Here is a 24,857-nt window from a genome sequence, read left to right as displayed (position 1 = left end):
ATTTGCGAACTCCTATTGTCATAAATGGGGCACGATCAGCCCATTGCCTGGATATCTGATGTAAAGCCCCCTTACATACATATATGTATATATAAAAAAATCCTCCTCCAAAATTACACGCAACCTTTAAACCAAATAACAACTGGTGATCTGGCAGTAACTCTGCATTAAATTAGAAAAATTCAGATGCTTAATGACAAGAGAATGAGGTATCAGACTACAAAGCCTGCCCTATGAGACATTGTAGCCCAATCTGCCCTCTGCATAAAGAATTACCTGGGTGATAGGTAAAATGCTGTGGCTGACTTCTTTTTCTTTTTCCATTGATGACATAGAAATTCACCTTCACCGGTGTACGGATGTGTTTGTTCCTATACTCTGGTATCTCTACAAAAAGCATGCTCTGAAACAATGAAAGGAGACAATATCCTATTAGAAACTGAAGTCCAATGATCAACAGGCTCTCAGGTAACTACCCCATGGAGTACATATCCTTGGAGGAAGGAAAAGGAATTTTCTTGTTCCCCTCTGAAAAGGAGGATGTGGGGAAGGAAGGGACAGGTGGGTTAGGACTGGAAGATTTCTGATATCGGGAAACTGCTTTTTAAATGTCACATCCTCTGTGGCTTCTGTTGCTGATGTCCTGATGTTGAAGAGAGAAGTCTCAGCTAAATACAGAACACACAGAATACTGATTAATGCTCTAGTGCTTTGACTACTCCAATGCACTTGATAAACATGAAATGTAATTATTCAAAATGTGTATTTATTACTTTTTTACAATCTGATCCCACTGATCCAACTTCCATTGCAACAGTGCCATTCACTTCCTTAGGAGCAGATAAGGCCCATTCCACTATAAGGGCTGGAACCTAGAAGGCGCTGATGTTGCACTGTAAGGTTCCACCTCAACAGGCGTCAAGGCTGCTCAGCACCTTGCAGAATCAGGCCCTAAATGTAAATAAAGCAACGCAAACAAAGGGTCCCAGCCTGCAAAACTCCGACCAGCCTGGATTCCCACTGAAGTCAATGGAAGTTGGAGGTGCTCAGCACCTTGCAGAAGATATTCTCAGCATATAGCTGAAACGCAGGGAGTAAAGGACATACATTATTTTGTATACTTACAGGTTGGCTCTTATCTTTATCCACCGTTGCCTCCATCTCCCAGATCTGCTGACCATCTAAAAGTAATATTACACTATTAACTTATTGAAAAATATTATCAGAAACCTGACTTAAATAAAGTCAAATCAGTCATTAAGGCTCAGATTTAGTAGAGCACTTAAGCACATGCTTAGTTCCAGCTGAAGTCAATGGGATTTAAATATAAGCATGTACTTGAGTACTTTCCCGAACAGAAAAAGATTTATGCACATGCTTAAAGTTAAGCACACACTTAAGAGCTTTGCTGAATTGAGGCCCAGCTGATGCTTTATATGTAAATATTAGGAATGTTCAATACACATGAAACATCTGCTTTTCAGCAAGAGTCTGACTTCAGTCAGCAGGACTGACTGAGGGTACAAGGAGGTCAAATGATTTGACCAGAGTCATAGTGTGAGTCAGTGGCTCAGCAGAACCCGGTTGAATCTTCATTGTTTGTTTTAACCACAAGACCATGCAAGTCTTCATTTTCTTTAATAACATTCATGTTACTGACTGGAGGATTGGTTTCTGGTAAAAAACTATTATTTTTTGAAATATAAGTCCTAATTTTTCACCTTATTTTGGGTGTCACTGGTTTTAAGTGCCCAAATTGAGACACCTAGGGCTTTGATTTTCAGAGATGCTGAGCATCCAGAGCTCTCACTGAAATCACCTGGTAGTGCGAGTGCTCCACACCTCTGAAAATCAAAGCCCCAGCTTTCTTTAGTAGTAATTTATAGGGTCAAATTGTCACTGCAGTTTTTTTTAAACAGGAAAAAAGATATTACCCAAAGTGAAGGGAAAGAGGGAACATTGTTATTATTATTAGAAGACGACTCATCCATTTGTTTGATTTTATTCTACCCAAGCTTTTTAAGAACCATAATTGGGAAGACAGTTACAAAGTGTCTGATTTCTTTGTGCTATTTGTGTCCTCTTCCTGTTTCATAGGGGTTTCTGATATGTACAACATGAAGCCTAAATTTACATGATAGCTATCTATCAACCCATCTACTCTAGCAAGTAATAAAAATGCTAGAGCTAGATAGGCACCTTCAGTATGTCTTTACTCCAAACTTCTAACAACTCCCATAGACATTCACTGTCTGGCTTATCCAACTATAGTGGATTGAGGATTTACTGTATATGCTCTAATTAGCAATAAATCGATCACATCCATGATGATGGCCACTGAAGCACAGAATCTCTTTCTGCTGCCTGTTACACTCATGCACTTCCAGTGAGTTTCATGGAATTACACGGATATAACTGAGAGCAGAATTTGGCCCACAGTAATTCAATCTGTTTTCTTTCTGTTGCTTACTAGTATTATCAGTTGCATAGTCCAAAGTCTCTTAGCAACCCAAGGCTAACAATATTAGGTAATTCATATACCCTGAATAATTTTTCATTTAAGGGCTGTTCAAAGAAATATACAAAATATGTCCTGTGAAGTGCCTAGCAGTTACTTCTGAGACTGCCCGAGGGCTTTGGGGTCATTGCATATTTAGTCTCTATGAGGTGCAATGTCACTTTGATTGTGTTACACATATTTTTTACATATCCGTCTAAAACAGATTATACATACAATGCTCTGCCACTGCATTCTATGGACTGTACCTGCATCAGCCTGGGACATTTCTCACAACAGTACGTGGGTGTCCGTTAACACCAATTTAGCTCACTGGCTGCTACTGTAAAACTCTGTGTACTCTGCACATTGATAAAATGGCATCCCAGGTTTTGTGTGTGAAATGTAAACTGTTGGACTGAAATTAAATTTTGCAGAAGCAGAAATAAATGTCTCCTTGGAACCTTCATGATTGGACCATATGTTGTGTACGATGCCTACATAAATCTACCCGCCTTATTATCTTTATTAGTTGTACTGCTTGCATGCTTCTGAGCCACCTCTTATGCACATAAAACCTACCTACTAAGAGCAATTTAGTTATCTTACTCAGAGACCAGTTTACTGTAGTATATACTCTACATATGCTGTAGGGCATTTACTTGAATGCACTAAAGCATGTTCAGAGCATGTGACAATAACAAAAAGTTTTATATCAGTAGAATTAAATTGGTAAGGTTCAAAAACTATAGGTATCCAGTTGTGTACCCAATTACCATGTGTACACATGCCAGGCAAGCTATTGCATGTACAAATGGTCAATGCAGGGGTTTTGCACATGCATTTTTAATACTAGTGCACAAATTAGAGGCTCAATCTAACCAGGAATATCTCTTCATTGACCCAAAAAATAATTTGGAAGCTGCTTTTTTTTTTTTTAAAGACTTTGAGCCCTGCCGCTAACATTGTCAGTACATTGCATTGAGTTTTCAGTTCGGTGATTTACTTTAAAAATTTTGATGGCGTGTAAAAACGCCGAATAGCTCTCTGACAATTTGGTTACTGTGAATTATGGGAATTGTGCATCCAAATCACTGAGCCGGCACCCAAAACTCTTTCAACAGTTTAGCCACTAGCTGAGTGTTTGTGCTAGAGGGTGGGGGAATCTTCAAAGGTGAGGTTCTGTGGGAAGGTTTCCCTGAAGCTTATACATGTGCTTTGGGTCTACAGAACTGGGGTGGAAATCTAATGAAAACTGCTTCTCTCAAGACTTCTTATTTTTCCGGATGCCTGGAAATTCTGCAAGAGCAGCCTCTCTCTTGTCTCATATTGGGACTTCTGCTTCTTGTCCAAATGGAAGCAAAGAACGCAGGAAAATTAATTGTGAGGATTTTTGCGTTTTATTTAATGCACTTTGCACCTTTTATGCTCCTTGGTTTCTCTATATATTCCACTCCCTGTGGCTAATGAGAACTGACATGACAGTTCCTCTTGGATGTCTAGTCCGTTTCCTCCCTGCAGCCCATAAGCAGAGGCTAATTCCAACTCTAGGAGACATACCTGTGCTTAAGCTTAGCCAGGGTGGTGAGGGGCTAGCTGCCCTGAGTATGTACCCATCCAAGATGCTAGGTGTGTACTCAGGACAACTAGCCGCTCCCACGATTTGTGTTGCTGCTGGTACCCTTGTAATTTTAGTGCATGAGATGGATCAGATCTAAAGTAGGTATATCTCCTCCTGCTGGACTTTACACCTTCCAGCTTGAAGTGTAGACATACCCTAAGTAATAACAACAACAACATGCCATATTCATGCCAGTGTAACTCCATCGGCTGCCATCAGGGATGAATTTGGCCCAGTATGTGGCTCTTCTATAATGCCTTTCATCCAATGATCTCAAAGCACTTATCCAACAATAAATAATTAAGTCAGCACCCCTATGAGGTAGATAAGCGGCACCCACTGCTGAAATGCAGCCACCTCTGGGCTGGAATATGGCTGCTGTTTAACAGTGTGCAGCATCACTACACACTGGAGAGCAGAAAGTGAAGAATATTCAATCCAGTTGAAGGTCCAAGGGGATTTGTAGCCCAGATGGAATTACTGGAGTTGGCGTAATCTAACTGCTACTACTACTACTGAATTACTACCCAGGCGAGGCTCTGATTCAAACAGCCTCTCAAGGGGGAGAAGGAATCCCCCTTACATCCATTCTAAGGGCTAGCTGGAGCTGGGTGCACAGGCATAAGTGGGGGCCACTCACCCACTTACTCCCTCCCTGCAGCGGAGAGAGCTTTCAAATGGCTGGAGACTTGGTTCCACCCACCGCGCTCACTGAACAGAGTAGATGAGCCAATGCAAGGAGTCTGTAGCAGTTTACTACTGTGACAAGTGAGCAGTAAATCACTCTCCCCTCTCTTCTTTCCCCCAACAAGGCAGCGTCAGGGGAGGAATTATGACTCAACATGTCTCTGAGTCACAGTACCTCCTTTGGGACTACTTCTGAAGTTGTATAGTTTATGCACGGCCCGGAGCTGTGCCTAAAGGCACAATCTACCCCTTTGTCTAAAATCTGGAGGCACAGATTTTTCAGAACTGCACTCTCTGTCACCAAGAGACTCTGGACAATCATAGCACTGGCATGCAAAAATGCCCAGTTAGATACTCTATTACTTGCATGTGCAATCAAACACAAATGCCTACACAACCATTGCAGTGCAAACTGGGACTGCAGATATGCGTAGGTTATGAAAATCTGGGGCTAGGTGTCAACATTTTCTCATTTATTGTCATCTTTAACACCCTCTCAGATACTTTTTCTTTGTTACTATACAGGAAGAAAATGCTCGATAATTTCCTTTTAGTACTGAACAGTTCAGTTCCTCCAAAGTGAGCCCGTTGTCTCTTCTATATATATTTATAGCATGTAATGGATTTCCAGAGTGCAGACAGCATAAGCAGGCTGTAATTAGAGTCTGCAAGCCTCTCACCCGATTTGCTGCTTAGCCCTAACATCCCAGAGGACCACTGTGTAAATTAACGGAGAGGATTCCAGAATTTTAATAATAAGCATTTATTTTGGCCACTGCTGTGGACTGTCACAGGTTACAGCTATGCTTCTGTTAACACATTTACTGCTGAAACCTATAGAGTCAGTTGAAATGAAAACACCTTTTTTGTGTGTGTGGCAGCTCTGGGTTTACTCCAGCAAAAACAAGGGCATCTCCTGGCTGAAAAGCAGCACTTACTGAAGGATTCCCTTTGTAGCTGGTCATCATGGTGAAAGGCCATCATATTAACTATTAAGGATTCCTCATAAATCAAAAATACCAAAGAGACAGTTATTGCAATTCCCTTGAATGTAAGAGGAGGAGGAGATCAACAGCAAAAAGTATCTTACAGTAAAATAGTTTAGAAATAAATCAATTAGGAGTTGACTGGGGATTTTTGTTCTGCTCAAGGAATTGAAGGATAGGGTTAAAGCAGTTGAAAAGCACAGCTGGAGGCAGACACCTTGCAATGGTGCTTACACTGATCTGGTGATGTACTTCACTTTTCACCTGCTGCAGCACATTGTCCCATACACCACTCTGCTAAAGCACCTCCTGCTGTCCTAGTCCTGGGTCTCCACCCAGCTCTGCCAAAGCACCTCAACTCTCAACATGCAAAACTTCCTTTTATTACATTCCTGCTTCTCCATATTACTGCCAGTGCCTCGAAGGCAGATACTTGCTGTTTCCGCCCTTGGCATCTTCAAACTACCACGTAAGTGGTACTGTGAGACATGGAAATTCACTACAGATTCCGTTTAATTAATTTTCATTTTTGACCTTTTCTTGCCTTCACATTTAAACCCAGGACTTCATGGATGACAAGCTGGGCACTCATTGTTCCAACCAGTACTTAAATTGATACCTTTGGAAAAGGTGAAGGTTAGAGGCTTGTTTGACACATAATGGAGTTTATGGACTGTTATGAGATTTTGCTGGTGTAGGTTAGGTACTGTAAGTTCTTGAACTTGGAGAGGAGTTAAGAATTCGGATAGAGCTGAATGTCAAATTAGCCAAGAAAATCCTATGTGTAAAACCAAAAGCTGACTGGTATATTTCTAGCTACAAGTCTGGGTGCTAGTCTTCCTCTCAGAACTGCATGGGTTAAACAGTTCCTTAACTAACCCTAAAAGCCAGCAGGCACATGCATATAACTTTGAGTCAACTAAACAATGCAGTATGACCGATCCCTAATAACAACTAAGGCAACTAAATGGGACTTTTGACACTATTCTTCCTCAATATAGAATATGATCATCATAGATTGTGTGCTGTAGCCCAGTGTTTATATAACAGAGTTACCTTGGCATAGAAGTACTACAGGCAGAGTTTTATCTGTCAGTAATGCATGAAACAAAGGCAACACAGGCCTCAGAGTCATATTCAATACTCAAGAGGCTTGTGAAGCATATGCAAACCACAACAACATTCAATTTGATTTAGTGACTGAGCCACTGAAACAGCATTGAAACCTAGTGAATCCACGCATAAAAATCAGATGTTGATTAGACTGAGTTCAAAGTCCATGGGGATTAAGAGTGGGAACGAGACTAACGCCAAGTAAACAAGGAATGTATTTATTTTGGGGTTATCATTCTAATGATGACGGATGCTTCTACATGGATCTATTTATGCCCACAGCCGTTAACATTTTCCTATCAAATCTGTCACCAGTGACAATTCCTGTTCTTTAAGCACTGAAACGCTGTTGAATATAAACATTTTGCAGCTCATGCACTGACCTTTATGCTTAAATATCATGTAGCGTGCTCCATCTGTCTTGCTGCTTTTCTTTTATAGTCATGAACACACAAACCCTAATTTTAGATGGTCAATATTTGCTTTTCCCTTAACCTCCATTGCTATGATCAGTGGAGCGAGCTTCTGGCAGAGAAGATGAGGCCATGCACTCATTAAAAAGAGCCCCACTTTACTCTATTTTTTTTCATAACAATAATAATAAAAAGAAACCTCTGAATTGTGCACACCCAGAAAGGTAACTAAAAATTGGAATAAAATGTGAAACAGAGACGGCTTCTCTTGGATTCACTGATGGGGCAATCTGGGACAGCCCTGAACACAGAATACTTTTCACACAGCTGCCAACACAATACATTTCACCACCATGAAATATGCATAAATGTGGGGGGGAGGGAAGGAGAGAGAGAGATTGAAAGAAAGTTTTAAAATGAACTATTAAAAAGATGTATCTTGTGTAGCTGTAGCCGAGTCTCTCTCTCTCTCTCTCTCTCTCTCTCTCTCTTTCTCTCTCTCTCACCAACAGAAGTTGGTCCAATAAAAGATATTACCTCACCCACCTTGTCCCTCTGTTGAAAAGGTGGAATTTTTACCAGGAAGGTCGATGCACTGAGAGATGCATGGGTTACTAATATCTATATTATAGTAAAATCTATAGGCCCCATCTGACATTGAGATGTTATAGCCTTTCTGTAGGCTTGGAAGGATTCGCTTTTTATCGGTAAATATCAATAAATGTTGATTTCACCATGCCCTTGCGCACACGCACACACCAACCGACAAATAAAATATTTCCACTGAGAAAGCTCAATATTTTTACAGATAGGCAAAGTCAGAAAAATGCTGCTTGAGAAGGTATCAGACATGGATCAAAGGCTGTGTATTTTGACAGGACATGTTGACAATTTGTTTTTTAATGGTTGTAAATGTAACATTGACCCCCTTGATTGTCGTCAGCAAGGATCAACCTGGGACCTTTTGAGCTAAATGCATGAGGCTCTACTGCCTGAGCTAAAAGACTTGTGTCTCTTAGTCAACCTGTAGCAGGCTCATCAATCACTAGCTGGCCTAGCCACCACTAGAGGGAGACAGAGTGCCGCACCGAGCAGGCAGAAGTTACACAAAGTTTTAACTTAAAAAGAAAAGGAGTACTTGGGGCACCTTAGAGACTAACAAATTTATTTGAGCATAAGCTACAGCTCATAAGCTCATAAGCTTATGCTCAAATAAATTTGTTAGTCTCTAAGGTGCCACAAGTACTCCTTTTCTTTTTGCGGATACAGACTAACACGGCTGCTACTCTGAAAAGTTTTAACTTGTTGAGTCTCAATGTCTATTGTCATTAAATAATTATTTTCTGACCCCTCCGTCTAACCCACCCCACATAATTACCTGCAACTGTGAAAATTTAAATTAATAATTGAAAAAAGGCTTAAAAAATAACATCAATATTATCTATTGAAATTAGAAAAAAATAAAAATCTAATTCTCTCAAGCCTGTTTTTATAGCTGGATGCAAGTAGGTTTCTTCCCCACTGAGCAACATGCCCAATGTCAGAATTGGAGGAACTGCATAGTGTTTAGCTATCATAATCAGGCTCTCTCCATGAGTTAGATAGAAATAAATTTTCAAGTCGCCTCCTGCTTGCTAACAGAGAAAACTGGGCATCAGCCTGGCTGATAATTTACCCCCAACCATGTGTGTAGAACACTGCCCTCTGCTGGACAGACTCAAAACTTCCCCAACTGTATACTGAAGTAAGGAGGCCACAAAAGCTCAGCAACAAGCCTTCAGAATGGGTTCTTGCACTTCACTGAACAGCCTAACTGCCCTAGAAGAGGACTGGCATATTTTCCAAAGTCGCCTCTTATTATTGTGCACAGAGGTAACCAGAATGGGTTACCGAGCTTGACCTAAAATTTGGACCCAGAGCCACAGAAGGAAATTTAAAGTGGAGGCTGGTGGTGGAATATGCATTTCAAAACCGTTGGAATCTATTCAGTTCTACACTCTGTTAAAGGTTTGGTAGGCATTTATTTCTGACCCTGTACACCAGTTTCTAAAAAAGGGGACATAATGCACTGTAGCTAAACACACTTTCATGATTTTTTCACCCCTTTATCATCATGTTTACTAAGTCTTCATAAGCACATGAGAGTGGCAATGAAGCCCCTGTGTGCCCTGTTACCTAAAATCAGAGGCTGATCTATCCCTGAAAGGACACCCACTTGAAAACGCATTGCCATTACTACCCAAGACATGGTAGATGAGACCAGCTCCAAGCCGGTTCATTGCCAGGGGTCCATGTGAGCAAAGAGTCTCTTGAATTCTGTGTGAGGATTTTACATACCTAATTCAGACTGCATAGCTGAAAGGCCAGCAGATCAACTAAAGACAGTAAATGTAGCTGGATTTAGACCTCTAAGCCATAGTAGCCTTGATAGCCGACTTCTCCGTTTTTACCCGTGTGGTTCCCTGTATTTGTTCATTTAATAGTTGTCCTAGTTGGCAAGTCTATAACCCTACAGTGCAGTGAAATGTTCAGGAAATAGCTGATTTTTGTACTGCTTCAGGGCAGTGAGCTTTAGCACTAAGCCCTGATGAGAGATCTGATTGTGTCAGCACTCTCTGTAGGAATGAATGAGTTGTTAGAAGAATGTAATTCTACCTTTCTAGCCCAAACCATGATCATACCAAAAGTCTTGCTTCAAACTTTGGGGGGAAATCAAAGTGTCAATCTGCATTAGGAAAACTTAGCATGATCCTCTGCAGGTCCCTTGTAGTTGTTTTTCTTAATTAGTCAACTAAGTTTTCTTGAACCAGTTACAGCCTTTGCACATTATTCACGATTCCTTATTCATTATTTTGGGATTGTTAACTAGCAAGAAAATGAGCTTTCTGCCTTAGCTGACTGAGCTGGCATGACTGATGGACTGAGACGTTCAGGAAATTCTCTTCACAGTTCTCACAAGCTAAAGACTAACCGTATTATTCTGTGGATTCTGTAGCATCTGGTAGGTGATTTTCAATTGAAAATGTACATTGCCTTTTAAGGCTTACACCAATTATTTAAGGGACACTATGTTAACTTTTCATCACACAGTAAGCCCACGGCAACTCCTAAAGGAATTTAGCATGGCTGGTAGGACAGTTGCTTCATCACTAAACGCCTATATAGAATTGCCTCTGGACTTAGCTATTCACAGTGCTTCCAAAATGCATGAAGATTAATATGTCTCTGACTTTTTATGAGCAGGCGATAGGCTGCCCTCCACCCCACCCCAAGAAGAGCCTAGAAAATTTTTCAAGATGCCCTGAGAACAAAAACTATCACAACTTTGCCAACTCCACTGTTCCAAAGGAAGAGACTCCACCTATGGAATGTTCAGATACATCCTGGGAGACACTGTTAGGGGATGGCATCTGATCTCAGCCAATGGCATTACTCTGAGTCACACCACTGAACTGTGAGGTCGGAATGTGACACTAGGCAGAGCTCCCCAGGAGCGTCCAGTTAGAGATAACTCTCAAAGTTAGAGTTACTGCACCTTGAACACATTTAGAGCTCACCCAAAAAGGGCCACTTAGTTCTTCCTAAGGGTCAAATGCTGTGGACCCTTTTGTTTTGTTTTTGGATCAAAACTCCCATTGCAGTTGTTTGTGGTAAGCTGAAGCCAGTGCTTTCATTTCACTGTGGACTTGAATTTGAGTCACCAGGGCCAAAGATACATGTCAGGGTCTGGGAGGTAAAAGGCCAGCGAATTAGTCATCCACCACTCAACCCCACCCCAAGTCTGACATTTGGTACAGTGAGAACAAGTCTTAGAGGAGCTGTCTATTGTTTAAGGAATTCGACTTGAGTTGCAATGAAACAAATACAGTAGTTGAGTAGTGAAACAGCAGGGGCAGATTGTAGTTCCAGAGCTGTTCCAAATAATTCCTTAGGCCAATTCATGGAAATATACTTAGGTTTTTTTTAATAAGAAATATATATCGGACACATATTTCTATATTTTATTAAACAAAAGCTCCACTCAAAATAAAACTACTGGGAACCTCCATATAATAAAATGAGTCACACCAGGATGCAATGACTAAGTGGGAGAATGGGGAATTCCACGACCCACGCCAGCTTTTTATATGATCAATTTGCTTTCAACAGGTGATGGGAGCTTCTCTCGCTGCCTTTTGTTTATTCCAAGAAATTTCATTGTTTTTTTTGTAAATGCTCTTTAAACAATTAAGTTTCAAAGCTGAATAATCAGGAACAGGCCTGCTTCCACCCAGAGCCCCCATAGTAAACAGTTAGCCAGGGAATCCAAGCCAGTAGTGGCTGCCTGTGTTAATAAGGATTTACCAGCTGTAAAATTCCAAAACCTTGTGTCATACGGGGAAACCTTCCAAAACACTGGATTCCACCCTGTCTTAGTGAGTCTCTCACAGCTATGGCAACTCAGCTTCGGCAGCCGCATTTTTAAAATATAAGTATATACTTGGTGAATGTATCCTTAGATTTTTCCCCCTGTTTTGCAGTGAGGTTTTTGGGGGTCCCCAGTTTAACATCTGACAACTTCCCCTTGGAGTGTGAGAATGCCACACCCAAGCGAAAGCATGCAGCTGGAACGGTTGGCAGTGCTTTTTCAGCAACTGTTAAACTGAGAAAAGCAGAACGTCCCATTTACCAACAAAACTTCCAGTCTGCTCAACAGAAAAAAGACAAACTTTAAGTTGCCATGAAGGCCGACATAATAAGCATGTGGCATGTTGATGGCTGATGCTCCTCTTCAGCCAAATGCTCAAGCACTGGAATTTATCAAGGCATCTTTGTCTTTCTTCACCCAAAGCACTGCCCTCTACAGTTCGTGCTGAAACCTGACCTCTTTTGGCAGCAAAACCTCCCAGCTGGGCTCTGGGCTCTACTCTCAATTCTGCAGACATTTTTCTTTGGTGGCGTGCAAGCCATAAGGAGAGGAGATTAACTTGTAAGGCAGTCGGTCACCTTTAACTAATATAAAAAGCAGGGGGGACTCCCCACACACAGAAGTATAATTTATTCCCCTGAACCATCCCGCTGCTCTGCAGGGGTATACTGGGAGAGGATGTGCATCCAGAAGCATCCGGCATTAAAAGATGGATTGCAGTCACAAAATGAGAGGACCAGAGAAAATCCTAGCAATCCAGTGCACCAAGAAAGGAGCAATACTAGCATTGTAGCACGTTTATTTCATATAGTCCCTGAGAAAAATCTTGTTGATCCATAATCAATTAAGTAATCCCATGTTCAAAGGTGACAAGCTCAGATCTATTGAGTCTGTTGCTTTTCCCAGAGTCTACAACTCCTTTTCTGGCCTCTTCTACTGAAAAACTGAATCAAATTCCTGTTGTTCCTGATGCTGAGTTCTGGGTTCAGTGAGTTATGAAAACAGAAAGTGGTGTGTGTGCATGGTGAGATTTTTATAAAATCAGAGAGTGGTATGTTAAACTATAATCTCTTTAAGTCATGTTCTATTGCTCTGGCTGCTCTCAAAATTTAAATTTTCCCATTTCAATTCCTTTGCATTTGAAATTTGCTGTCAGAATTTACTGGGACTTCCTTGGAATCCTGCAAGTTGTTCTCTAGGGTCAGAAAGTAAACCTTTCTGCGGGGAGAAATGGGAGTGCTTTATTGTGGATCCTTAATTTTCCAGGGTGTCATTAAATCCAACAGTACAGTTGTTGAAAATAGCCTGAAATTTTTGTATTTCCTTTGGATGTTTTTGAGGTGAACGGCATGATCATTAATAAACTGGGAGGATTATTAGAAGGTAGCTGTTCCCCTATTTCTCACCTACTTTAGACTTAGTACTATGAAAAAGAGAAGAAGAATATTGCTCTAGGGCAGAGAGTGTCTTCTTTATACTTGGGCACAATGGGGCCCTGACCTTGACTGGGGCTCCTAGGCACTACTGTAATATAAATAAATAACTGCATATTTGAATTATGGCCTGGAAATGCATGCAATTATCCCATTAAATTGGAACTGTGAAAGTAAAACTTTAGCACTGGGAGGGCATGTGCTTCTAGTGATTTGTGCCTGAATTTATGCATGTATATGACAATCAACGCAAGTGTGAGAGCATGTGTTTAAATTAAAGGTATGCTGGCAGGTATGGACTGCAGAATGCCTATGTGCACATTCTGGCAGGGCTCTGCACACCAGCAAAACTGTATGTCACTAAACAGCATGCCAGTCACAGCAAAGCACAGAAGGGCACTTCCAGAAGTGGCCCTAATTAGGGCCAGATTTTAAGAGCAACATCTGCAGCATTCATTTAGATTCAGTGGGATCTGGAGGTGCTTAACAGGATTTAGCCATTGATGTGCCCATGTGCAGCTAAAGCCCCACCAAAAAATTTGTCCCCGAGATGCAACTGTGTTTAGTTTCTGTCCTTGCATGGTTTCTGTACTCTCCCCCAGCTCCCCCTTTGCAACCTGGCATTATAGAGCTAAAAGACCTGATGCTCTGGGATGCTGAGGATCCTGAACTCCCATTAAAAAATGACAGGTTTCAGAGTAGCAGCCGTGTTAGTGTGTATTCACAAAAAGAACAGGAGTACTCGTGGCACCTTAGAGACTAACAAATTTATTTGAGCATAAGCTTTCGTGAGCTACAGCTCACTTCATCGGATGTATTCAGTGGAAAAGCCTGATGAAGCATCCGATGAAGTGAGCTGTAGCTCACGAAAGCTTATGCTCAAATAAATGTGTTAGTCTCTAAGGTGCCACAAGTCCTCCTTTTCTTTTTATTAAAAATGAGGCTTTCCCCACTCCTCTGTATGCATTCAGTGCCTTTTCGGCCTGATTTTCAAAAGAACCAAGCACTTGCTGCTCCCACTGACTTCAATTGGAACTGAGGGTTCTCAGGACCAGTAGACGTCAGGCCCTAAGTGAAGAGAGAGTTAAGATTGAGCTTTTCTTATTTGATCAGCAAGTGTTCATTTTAACTACATTTTAAAGATATAGTGGCAATCCACACATTTCCTCAACTAGAGGGGGAGATTATAAAAGCCACAGTTTCCTTTAAACTATGGTAGACAGCAGTATACAATGTATTTCAGTAGGACTGACAACAAGCATCCAATTTATCTTCCTCTTTAGAGGAGAAATGCCAAACAATAGAAAGTGCCCCTACACTCACCTGCTTTGAATGATATGCTCCAGGAATATTTAAAGAGTTCAACCTTTGGCAGAAAAATTGATGTAAACTCTGGTTTTTTTACAATTGCAGTGATATGTTTCTGAGAACTGGCCGTACTTGCCCACTGTCAGAGTACTGATGTGTGTGGTGAAGGCTGTGCTGGTGTTAGAAATCAGCAACAGAAATAGTGCAAATGAACTCAGTTGTTTATTATTAGAGGGCAGCGCAGGATGGGTATTCAAAAAACTTGGCTTGCGTATTTGCATGTCTACCTATGTGTGCCGGCATAATTACTTTGTGCAAAGCAGGCAAATGGAGCACAGATGGTTTATTAGGCACATTTGAACATGCAATCACCCATTTTGTGTATGCAATCAGGGACTTGCTCACACAAAGTAGAAGCACATGTATATGTGCACAAGAGCAGTTACAGGAGCTGCTTTGACAGCTGTACCCAAACAATCTCTCTGACATATTGTGGATTTCCAGCCACCAGCTCAAGTTAAGCATGGCTAAAACGCAGCTCCGAACTTCCCCCCGAAACATTCCCTACTGCCTCCTTTCTCAATCACTAGGGACAACACCATCATCCTGCCTGTCAAATAGGCCTGTAACCTGAGCATCATCTTTAACTCAGACCTCTCTCTAGATCCTCGTATCTGGGCTATGTCTAAATCTTGCCAATTCTTTCTGCATAACATCTCTAAGACACGGCCATTCTTATCCATCCACACAGCTAAAACTCTCATCCGGGCTCTTTATCATCATGCATCTCAATTACAGAAATAGCCTTCTCTCTGGCCATTGACAAGTGCAAACCTGCCCTGCTCTTATCCACTCAGAATGCTGCTGCAAAGAGCATTTTCCTAGCCTATCACTTTGGTCAACACAAGTTGCCTGTATTCACTTTCAAGGCTCTTCATAGCCAAAACCCATCCTACCTGTCATCTGTCACTCATGACTGAGCTGTTGATGCCAGCCTCCATTGCCCACTTGTTACATTTTCAAACAAGCCCCTGTGTGCTGCCCCCTACACTTGGGAGAATCTTCCTGTGAACATCTGCACAGCTACCTCATTATCTACCTTCAAATCCTTCCTCAACACTCTCTTTTGCTTTGATCCCTACAAAAAACTGGACAACCATTAGACTGCTGGTGTGCAGAGAGCACAGCCTGTCATGCTGACCAATATTGTCTCACTGTTTCCCTGTGCTCCCCTATCTGCCTGTATCCATCTTTTGTCCCTTGTCTTATACTTAGCTTGTAAGCCCCTTGGGGAAGGGATCATCTTTTTGTTCTGTGTTTGCACAGTGTCTACTAAAGTTGGATCACAGTCCATGACTGGGGCGCTATGGCACTATAATAAATAAGAACAGAGCAATGAACAGATATGCTCCTTAACAGAGCAGGGACTTTGCTTTTGGATTCACTGTGAGGATGGTGTTGGGATCACTGAGACTGGGGTCTCAGTGAGGATGGTGATGGGGTCACTGAGACTGGATGTAAATCAGGATGAGAAATCTATTCACCTTTTGTAGCTACCAGGGAAACACAAACTGTTTTTGCCTAATTTGAAGCCTGCTCAGATATCATGGGTTGAAAAGTTCATCTCAAAACTTTAACAATATCAGGTTCCCATTCTGCGTAGGGCAGACTCTGGGAAAGGGAGCAGAGAGCAGTGGAGAAAATTTCTAGTGGACCAATTAATACGCTGGGCCAAATTCGGGATTCCTTACACTGGTGCAAGCAATCCTGGTGAAGACCATTTTATTATTCCCACTTGTAGGGCAGGTATATCGCCTGCAGTATATTTTGTACTTAAGCACGGACAATGGCAGGGAATTGCAGGAGATACTTTGTATCATTTTCTCCCCTGAGCCATTTTCCCAAAATGATCAGCCTGGATGGACACTAAAGGGCCAAAGCCTGTACTTGCTGAATTTCCAGCCCAACAGACAGTGCTTACAACATCAAAGCAAACAGTTATTTTTTTAGACTTAGTCGGTAGTTGACATAACACAGCATGACACTGTGATGATAAATTATACCTGTAACGCATGTTATGTCATGCAGTCTCTTGCATGACATAGTGAATGCTACTGAGACACCTTCAAAAATGAAGCCGCGGACTCTGTACAACTTCCCGCAGGTGGAACAAGAAGAGGGTTGGCAGTCAGGGAGTCGTGAGCTTTTGTCTTGGCTCTGCCACTTATTTTCTGTGTTGAGTTTGGCAAGTGCCTCAAGTTCCTCCATGTGTACAAAGAGATAATATCGACGGTGCAGTCGTAGATGACTCGTGCCTCCCTATACGGGGTGTGGGGGTGTTACACTAAAGGGGAGGACACGTGACTGCCCCACGCGTCTACCCTGCCCAGTGACACCCCCCCCCACACACCCTGTGCTCAGCCCTGCGCCCAGCCCTGAGTCACCATGCTCGCCCCGCCCCATATTACCTGCAGGGGGAGGCTCTGACCATCTCGCCCTGCACCTCCCCCAACACACATGTTCAGCCACTCTCCCTGGTAGCCATGGCGGGGACAGAGGCCAAGTGAGCTAGAAACATGCCGGGGGGACAGGGTGCCCCTACTCGCTTGGCCACTGTCCCCGGCAGCTAGGGCAGCAGTGGGCCGCTCCCCGCCTGGACCCAGCTGCCAGGGACAGGGGCCGAGCAAGCCGGAGCTCCTCCTCCCCCGCCCCACCCACAGCATGCTAGGCCCCTGTCCCTGGCAGCCGCGACTGGGCAACCACATGGAGCTCCTTTGAAGTCAGTCGGCCTCCATATAGAGCCAGGGGTTCATGTATATACACTGCTACCAGATTGGAGCCTTAGATACCATAGAGATGGGAACCTCAGAAATGTGAGATAGACAGACTCCAGAGGGAGAAAAAAATCAGGATTCTGCTGTCTGAATCTGGAGGGTTGAAGTTATTTTTCTTAAATGGACTTTAAGCATCAATGCATCAGAGACCTCAACAGCTGCACCAAGTTCAAAGGGCACAGAGGCAGCCACCTCCTCTCCCTACACTGTATAACTGAGTTAATGAAAGATTTATGGTGGATCTGCTCCAAAGACATACACTTTCCATCTGGGTTGTTCTTCCACCTCCCGCATTGTCCTACAGATGATTCATGATGTCTATGTGGCCACCATAAGAGTTTGGCAAAGGAAAACACCGTGCATATGTACGATTCTCCCAGAGGAATACGAAGCTTTTCTAACACTTGCAAAAAGCAGCAGTAACCAGCACACAAAATGGGAGTAAATACAATGCAACTGAAGGCATGTAATTTGCAAATTACTACATGGTAATTAAAACAAATCTAAAAGGGAAATTCCAGAACTTTTTTTTACATGGATTTTACTAGTAAGATCGAGACTCAACCAAAACATGGACAGCCTTGAATTTCTGGACCTTTGAAACCCTTCTCCGACATTGGAGCCCTCCTCTACCAAGGTCAAGATAAAAAGAATAATTTGGCCTCAGAAAATGAATTCTTGTCTGCAGAATCACTTGCTCCCTTATTAAATTTTATAGACTCAAGTATTATATTTACTTGAATTAGCACCAAGTAAGTGCAAATCTTAACCCACTTTCAGCCAGATTCTTAACTGATGTAAATCAGTGTAGCTCCATTAACTTCACTCAGCTATAATGACTTACACCAACTGAGGATCTGGCCCTTAGTTCTGAGATGCCTTCTTAATAAAAGCATGCAATGCAGTACATGGTTGGAGCTCAAGACTACAGTGCTTAACAGTAGCGCCCAGCCACTGAAGTTCACTTCCTGCTACCATTTCCTGTACCAGTCTTAAAACGACAGTCTTTTATATAGTGCTTGTTTGTGTTGTGGTCAGTACAACAGAACAAGCACCAGTTATTTTAACATTGCCAGCCAAATATATTTCAGCCTATCACCTAATGAGTTGCCCAGGGAAAAATCTATAATGCCCTCCTTGCTGTAATGAAATAGTTTGTACACAAAATCCAGTAACATTTACCATTGTTCCTTATGGATGCATGGAATATCGTATGTTAGTATCAAATATGGGTAGAGTTTCATTTCTCTAATGATGAATGTTGAGTTGTCTATAAAAGCCAAAGAAGAAATTGAAAGGTCATCTCAGGAATGGCAAATTTAGGGTTTCAGTTTAGAGAGTCAAGTTTAATTTATCATGAAACACTTTAATAGCACTTTAGCTCTATTTCTTATTGCACACCATGTCATACATCCTCAGTTCCCAGTTCAGTGGAGAGACTGGCCTTTTGACCCCACATCCAAACACACCCAGATTCTGGAGTGTTTGCAATTAAGATCAAAATTGTCAGATTGAGCAAATCTCAGATTCACAGCGAAAAAGGTTCATTAAAATTTCTTGCTGCATGGAGATGTGTGTGCTAGTCGATTCTAATCCTCACCCCCGCTGGTTCTGTCAGCTGGGTTGCTAGGGTGGCCTGAAACTTCACCTTTTAAGGATCATGTCATCGAAGCATGCTCTGAGCAGGTGTACACACTGTACAGCATTTAAACGCCCATACTTGCTAGTGCCCTGTTTACACTAGCGCTCCCACCCTTGCTAGCACTGATGGACCTGAAACGGGGACAGCCAATGTTGGAAATTTTTGAGACAATTTCCCCATGTGGACAAGCCCTATGAGTTCACAAAGTGAAACTCAGAGATAATCATACTTTCCCTGTGTGCTGGTGCAGCTTCCTTCCTTCACAAAGATATAATCCTTGCATAGGCTCACTAGGGCAGCTTCGCTATCTGAAAGCGGAAGCAACAATGACGGGGGCACCAGAAAGATGTACAACCCACCTACCATGGGTTTATTTTGGCTTTGTTTGCTTCTGAACAGCTTATCAGTGTTTCTTATAAGATAGCATGAAGATCAGAGTTGCAGCATGCAAGCTACTCCTTTAAAAAAAACTTCTTGGTGTTTCTCCAGCAGCTTGCACGCAAGGATCTCAAATACTGTTATAAACATTAATAAATTAGGTCTCACACCCTCACTCTGAGGCAGGGGATTGCATTATCCCTCTCGTTGTTTCCTGGTGCTCTCCTGTCTGTCTGTTTTGTCTCCACCTGTTGGCTCTTGTCTTAGGCCATGTCTACACTACCTACCGGATCAGCAGGTAGTGATCGATCTATCAGTAATCAGGGATTGATTTATCACATCTCGTGTAAACACGATAAATCGATCCACGATCGCTCTGCTGTCGACTCCGGAACTCCACCACGGCGAGAGGCGGAAGCGGAGTCTACGGGGGAGTGGTGGCCGTCGATCCCGCGCCTCGAGGACGCAAAGTAAGTGTTTCTAAGTTGATCTAAGATACATTGACTTCAGCTATGCTATTCCCGTAGCTGAAGTTGCGTATCTTAGATTGATCCCCCCCCCCCCACAGTGTAGTACAGGCCTTAGACTTAGACTATCTTGGGGGCAGGGACTATCCTTTTGTTTTATGTTTGTACAGCACCTAGCACAATAGGGTCCCGGTCCATGACTGGGGCTTGTAGGTTCTCCAGTAATGAATGTAATTATTAATACTACTAATAATCCCCATTTTATAGATAAGGAAACTGAAGTACAGAGGCCCCGATTATCAGAGGTGCTGAGCACCTGCAGCTCCCACTGGTTTCAAATAGCTGGGAACAGAACCATCTTTCACCTTCAGTGCCTTAACCACAAGAGTCCTATCCTTCCTCTCTTCTTGGACTGATATTCCCTACATCCTGCTATTTGGAAGGTACCCCCCTGGCAAAAATTAAGGCATTTGCTGAAACAGATCAAAATTAATCTCAACATCATTTGCTTGGGGTTAGCTATGAAGATATGAGCTATATTTTTGCTCTGTTATCAAAAAGACTTCCTTTGCGCCGTCAGTTTGTAAAAATGGTGCTCTGGCTGTATTGGAAAGATTTTCAATCCCATCACATTCTGTTGTTTGGAAGACACCTAATGTTCCACTACCCACACACAGTCTCCATTAACTGTGTCTCATATTTTCTCTCTGGTAGTACGTCCATGCAATGCCACCCAGATAGCATTACATGGCGTTCCACAATCTGATGGATGGGGATCATTCCAGGTTGAAAACATCAATCTCAGACTGATTTTAGGTCTTTATTCTTCTTAGAGTAGATGCCCTTAGATTTCACGTGGTCAGAACTCTTGTTTATTTCACTTTCTAACATCCATTTTGGTCACAAATTTCTCTGGAAGTCCTATGGAAATAGCAGGAGGGATTTCAGATGCTGCTTCAAAATGGCATTGAGAGGAGCCATTGACCCTCTTTAGTCTCTGCAAAACAGCTAGCAGTGCTATGCTACCAAACATACTCTCATGCACCCCAACAATTCACTGACATTGACGGAACAATGGCAGCACAGCAGGGAAAGAATCAACACACAGGCCTAATCAGAAAAAAAGTGAACCAAGAAATTGCTCTGACTGACATTAAAAGTTCCAAGGAAGGATTGGTGGCCCACAGACCGCTTGTCTCTCCACTAAATAGCAACACACTTTCTGATGGTGTGTGGAGCAACTGAGGCTGACCGCACTTTTTATTTTTAATTATGTCTATATTGGGCAATTACTGGCCCTAGCCTTCATTTCCCCCCCAAAAAAGACAATTATCATTAATCAGACATGTTGTATTAAAATTATACACTGCTCAAGAGACCCAAGCCCAATTACTCCTATGAGACCTTGGGAACATCACTTAATTGTTCCATGCCTCAGTTTACCTACCCATAAAATGGGAACAACACTATTTGCCTTATCTTCCGAGGGCATTTCAAAGCTCAGTTAAAAGGGACAGATTCCGCCTCTTTTGTTCAGGAGTCCCTTACTCCTCAACTAGTCCTACTGAAATCAACACGAGCACAAGTGGCAGAATCCGGCCCTCCACATTTGTAAAGTGCTTTGTGATCCTTGGATGAAAGGGGCTGTATTCTGTTAGACTTCATTATTATTATTCCTATGTAGTGCATTGTTTAAAATATAAAAGTCAAGTCTCTTGTAGGATAAGTTATACAAAACTAGACAACTTGTAAAAATAATATGGGTCCTTTTTCTGAGAACAAGAGAAAATGTAGTATAGGGCATGTACTGCTTAGAGAGTGGGCTAAGCTGCGTTCATGCATATGTAATCAGAACAGCAACAAGGCTCCTCTCTGGGAAAAGAGGTAACGAACAACAGCAGAATGCATTTGTTTGCATTCCGCCCCGGTAAATATGGTAGTCTGGATTTGTGCTACCTTGCTTAAAACCATTACCAGGGCTTCTCAAACTTCACTCCTTCTGACTACAAAAATTACTACACAACCCCAGGAGGGGGGACCGAAGCCTGAGCCCTTCCACTCTGGGGGAGGGGGCCAAAGCCCGACCCACAGTTTGAGAACCGCTGCATTAGACCATGCTGAACATATTTTCTGAGGTCAGGTATACTTTGACTCAGAAACCAAAGGGTTGCTGATTCTGATTTTGACATACCATTATGAACACACAGTCAGGAGAGGTCAGCAAAGATGGTAAAGTTGACTCGAGGAAAACTAAAAATCCCTGCGCAACTATCATTATTTTCATTCTAGTAACACTGCGAGGATTCGGTGGTAGGCACTGTAAAAACGTATAACAGGCTGTACGCTTGTAGAGGCAGGGACTCCCTAAGGGCTTGTCTATGCAGTGGGGTAATGCACATTACAGGGGTATGATTCCTACAGCGCACTAATGTGCAGCACATTAATTGGTCCATGTAGACCCCGCTGGAGCACACTAAACAGTTTCAAACAGTACTATGTTAAAGTGCACTAGGGAACCTCTAGTGCACTCCAGCGGGGTCTATACGGACCAATCAATGTGCAATTCAGCTGACTTGGGCTCACAGGGCTCAGGCTGTGGGGCTAACAATTGCAGTGCAGACATTCAGGCTGGGGCCGTAGCACAGGCTCAGAGACCCTCCATCTTTGTGGGGTCTCAGAGCCTGGGCTCCAATCTGAGCCCAAACATCTACATTGCAATTTTATAGCGACTCAGCATGAACCTTGCAAGCTCGAGTCAGCTGACTCAGGCCAGCTGCAGCCATGCCGGGGGTCTTTTATCTATACAGACATACCCTCAGTGCCTTACAGAATCAGTCTCTTAGTCAAGAAAATGTATATCAATATGATACAAGTTTTGGATCAAGAACAATATCAAGTTAGTTGGATTATAAAAAGCATTGTGCAAAAGGGGAAATAATTTTTTGTGAAATTTCTCATGAAACTATTTTCCAATTCATTTCAGGACTTTTCACATGCCTGAAATTTCACTTTTCTATGGAGGAGCTATTTTCACATTGAAAATGTGGAAAATTATGATTTTGTTGTTGTTTTGCACTAAAAATTGTTCTCAAAAATTGTTCTCTCTAAGGAAAAGGTTGAAATTATAGGTATGCAATATATATGCAACAATATAGGAGATTAAAAGTAACTTTCTTTTGCATTTCAATATGAATACAAAAATCATCCTATTTTTACAAAAAAATACACGATTCATGTTTTTTTCAAGGAAGATGGACTCATTTTGTACTAGATTTGCAATAGAAAAAATTCAGTTTCAAATATATCTATGATAGTATTTAGCTTTTAAAAAATGAAATACAATTAGCATTAGAAAATTGCAACAATATACCTAAATGTCATCTTTGTACTCCTCTGGGCCCTGCATAACAAGGTGGCCTTGATTTACCATTTATTTATTGGAGCCTGAAAATTAAGGGCCTATCGCAGATATTTACGCCTACGAGTAACTTTACTTTATATGATTAGCTCCATGGAATGGCTTTACTCATGTGAACTTTAGTGGGATTACTCATATGAGTACAGATACTCATAATGTGTGACATATTTTTAAGACTAAGACTATACATTTCATCAGGGAAACACTGCAAAATCTGCCTTACCTGACGTCTTCTCAGTGAATACAACTTTAGACTCTGCTGTGAAATTCTGACCAGACAGGATCATCTGCTGTCCGCCGTAAACTAGGCAGCTCTCAATATCTTGTCTTTCAACCATTGGAAGCTCATGAGCAGATCTTTGCGCTGTGGACAAAATGCAGACATGAATGAAATCAAATATGGTTTACCAGGACTTTCCAGATCTTCACAGAACTATCCACGGATTGATCTTGTCATCGTTACCATCCTCTTGCTGCCAAAGGAGCTTCTCTAAGATGCTAAATTTAGGTTAAAAAGGAAAAATAAGCTTACTCAAGACCTTTTATTTGGAATCATTCAGGAGCTGGCTCCAAAGCTGTAGCTGTGCTGGCCTTACTCCTTGTCCTTGACAAAGGACAACTTGGATGAATGAGCTGGAGCGTGCCCATGTCTGTTTCCAAATAAATGGCCAAATTTTAAATGCTCACACACTACAATCCTGGAGCCTTAACATTCCACCTGCAAGAAGGATTCCACTGAACAACACTGAATTCCTTTTTAAGAGAACCAATGCAAAACTCCACGCCTGTCCAGCAGGACAGACAACATGAAAAGGCTTCAGAACAATCCGTTCAAAAATGCACAACTGCTGTGTACACAAAGCCCTGAGAAGAAAAGGAGGACTTGTGGCACCTTAGAGACTAACCAATTTATTAGAGCATAAGCTTTCGTGAGCTACAGCTCACTTCTTCAGATGCATATCGTGGAAACTGCAGCAGGCTTTATATATACACAGAGAATATGAAACAATACCTATTCCCACCCCACTGTCCTGCTGGTAATAGCTTATCTAAAGTGATTTCCAGCACAAATCCAGGTTTTCTCACCCTCCACCCCCCCACACAAATTTTGTGTGGGGGGGTGGAGGGTGAGAAAACCTGGATTTGTGCTGGAAATCACTTTAGATAAGCTATTACCAGCAGGACAGTGGGGTGGGAATAGGTATTGTTTCATATTCTCTGTGTATATATAAAGCCTGCTGCAGTTTCCACGATATGCATCTGAAGAAGTGAGCTGTAGCTCACGAAAGCTTATGCTCTAATAAATTGGTTAGTCTCTAAGGTGCCACAAGTCCTCCTTTTCTTTTTGCGAATACAGACTAACACGGCTGTTACTCTAAAGCCCTGAGAGAGAGTTATGAAGCACATGAGGCTCTTCTACAGAAATGTAATATAGCATCTTCCAGATCATAATCACTGATTAACATGAGTTAGAACAATTCATACGGGCAGGAAAAAAGCTTCTAGGAATCACATCTCCATCCACATTAATCTGTTTCCTCAAGCAAGTCTGCTTGTTCACAAGCAGCAGGATCTGAAAAAAAGCCATGATCCAGGAGTCCTTCCCCAGAATAGACATCTGGAAAGGATCAAACACCATCCTGGGACCAGGC

At 42.1% G+C, this 24,857-nt stretch overlaps 1 protein-coding gene across 5 annotated transcripts in view; it reads right to left on the bottom strand.

Annotated features, from left to right (window-relative positions):
* Window positions 1-24,857, bottom strand: part of NFATC2 (nuclear factor of activated T cells 2) — a 135,299-nt gene that overhangs the window by 46,696 nt on the left and 63,746 nt on the right. For all 5 annotated transcript variants that reach the window (XM_073309388.2, XM_073309384.2, XM_073309385.2 and 2 more), the window contains exons 6-8: window positions 23,429-23,569; window positions 1,126-1,181; window positions 277-403 (exon numbers count right to left, since the gene is read on the bottom strand). In XM_073309388.2, coding sequence (XP_073165489.1) covers window positions 277-403; window positions 1,126-1,181; window positions 23,429-23,569 — 324 coding nt within the window. The remainder of the gene's footprint in view (window positions 1-276; window positions 404-1,125; window positions 1,182-23,428; window positions 23,570-24,857) is intronic.

Source organism: Lepidochelys kempii, chromosome 13, assembly GCF_965140285.1.
Source record: "Lepidochelys kempii isolate rLepKem1 chromosome 13, rLepKem1.hap1, whole genome shotgun sequence".
In the NCBI taxonomy this organism is placed as follows: Eukaryota; Metazoa; Chordata; order Testudines; family Cheloniidae; genus Lepidochelys; species Lepidochelys kempii.
This window is presented reverse-complemented; position numbering and strand designations above follow the sequence as displayed.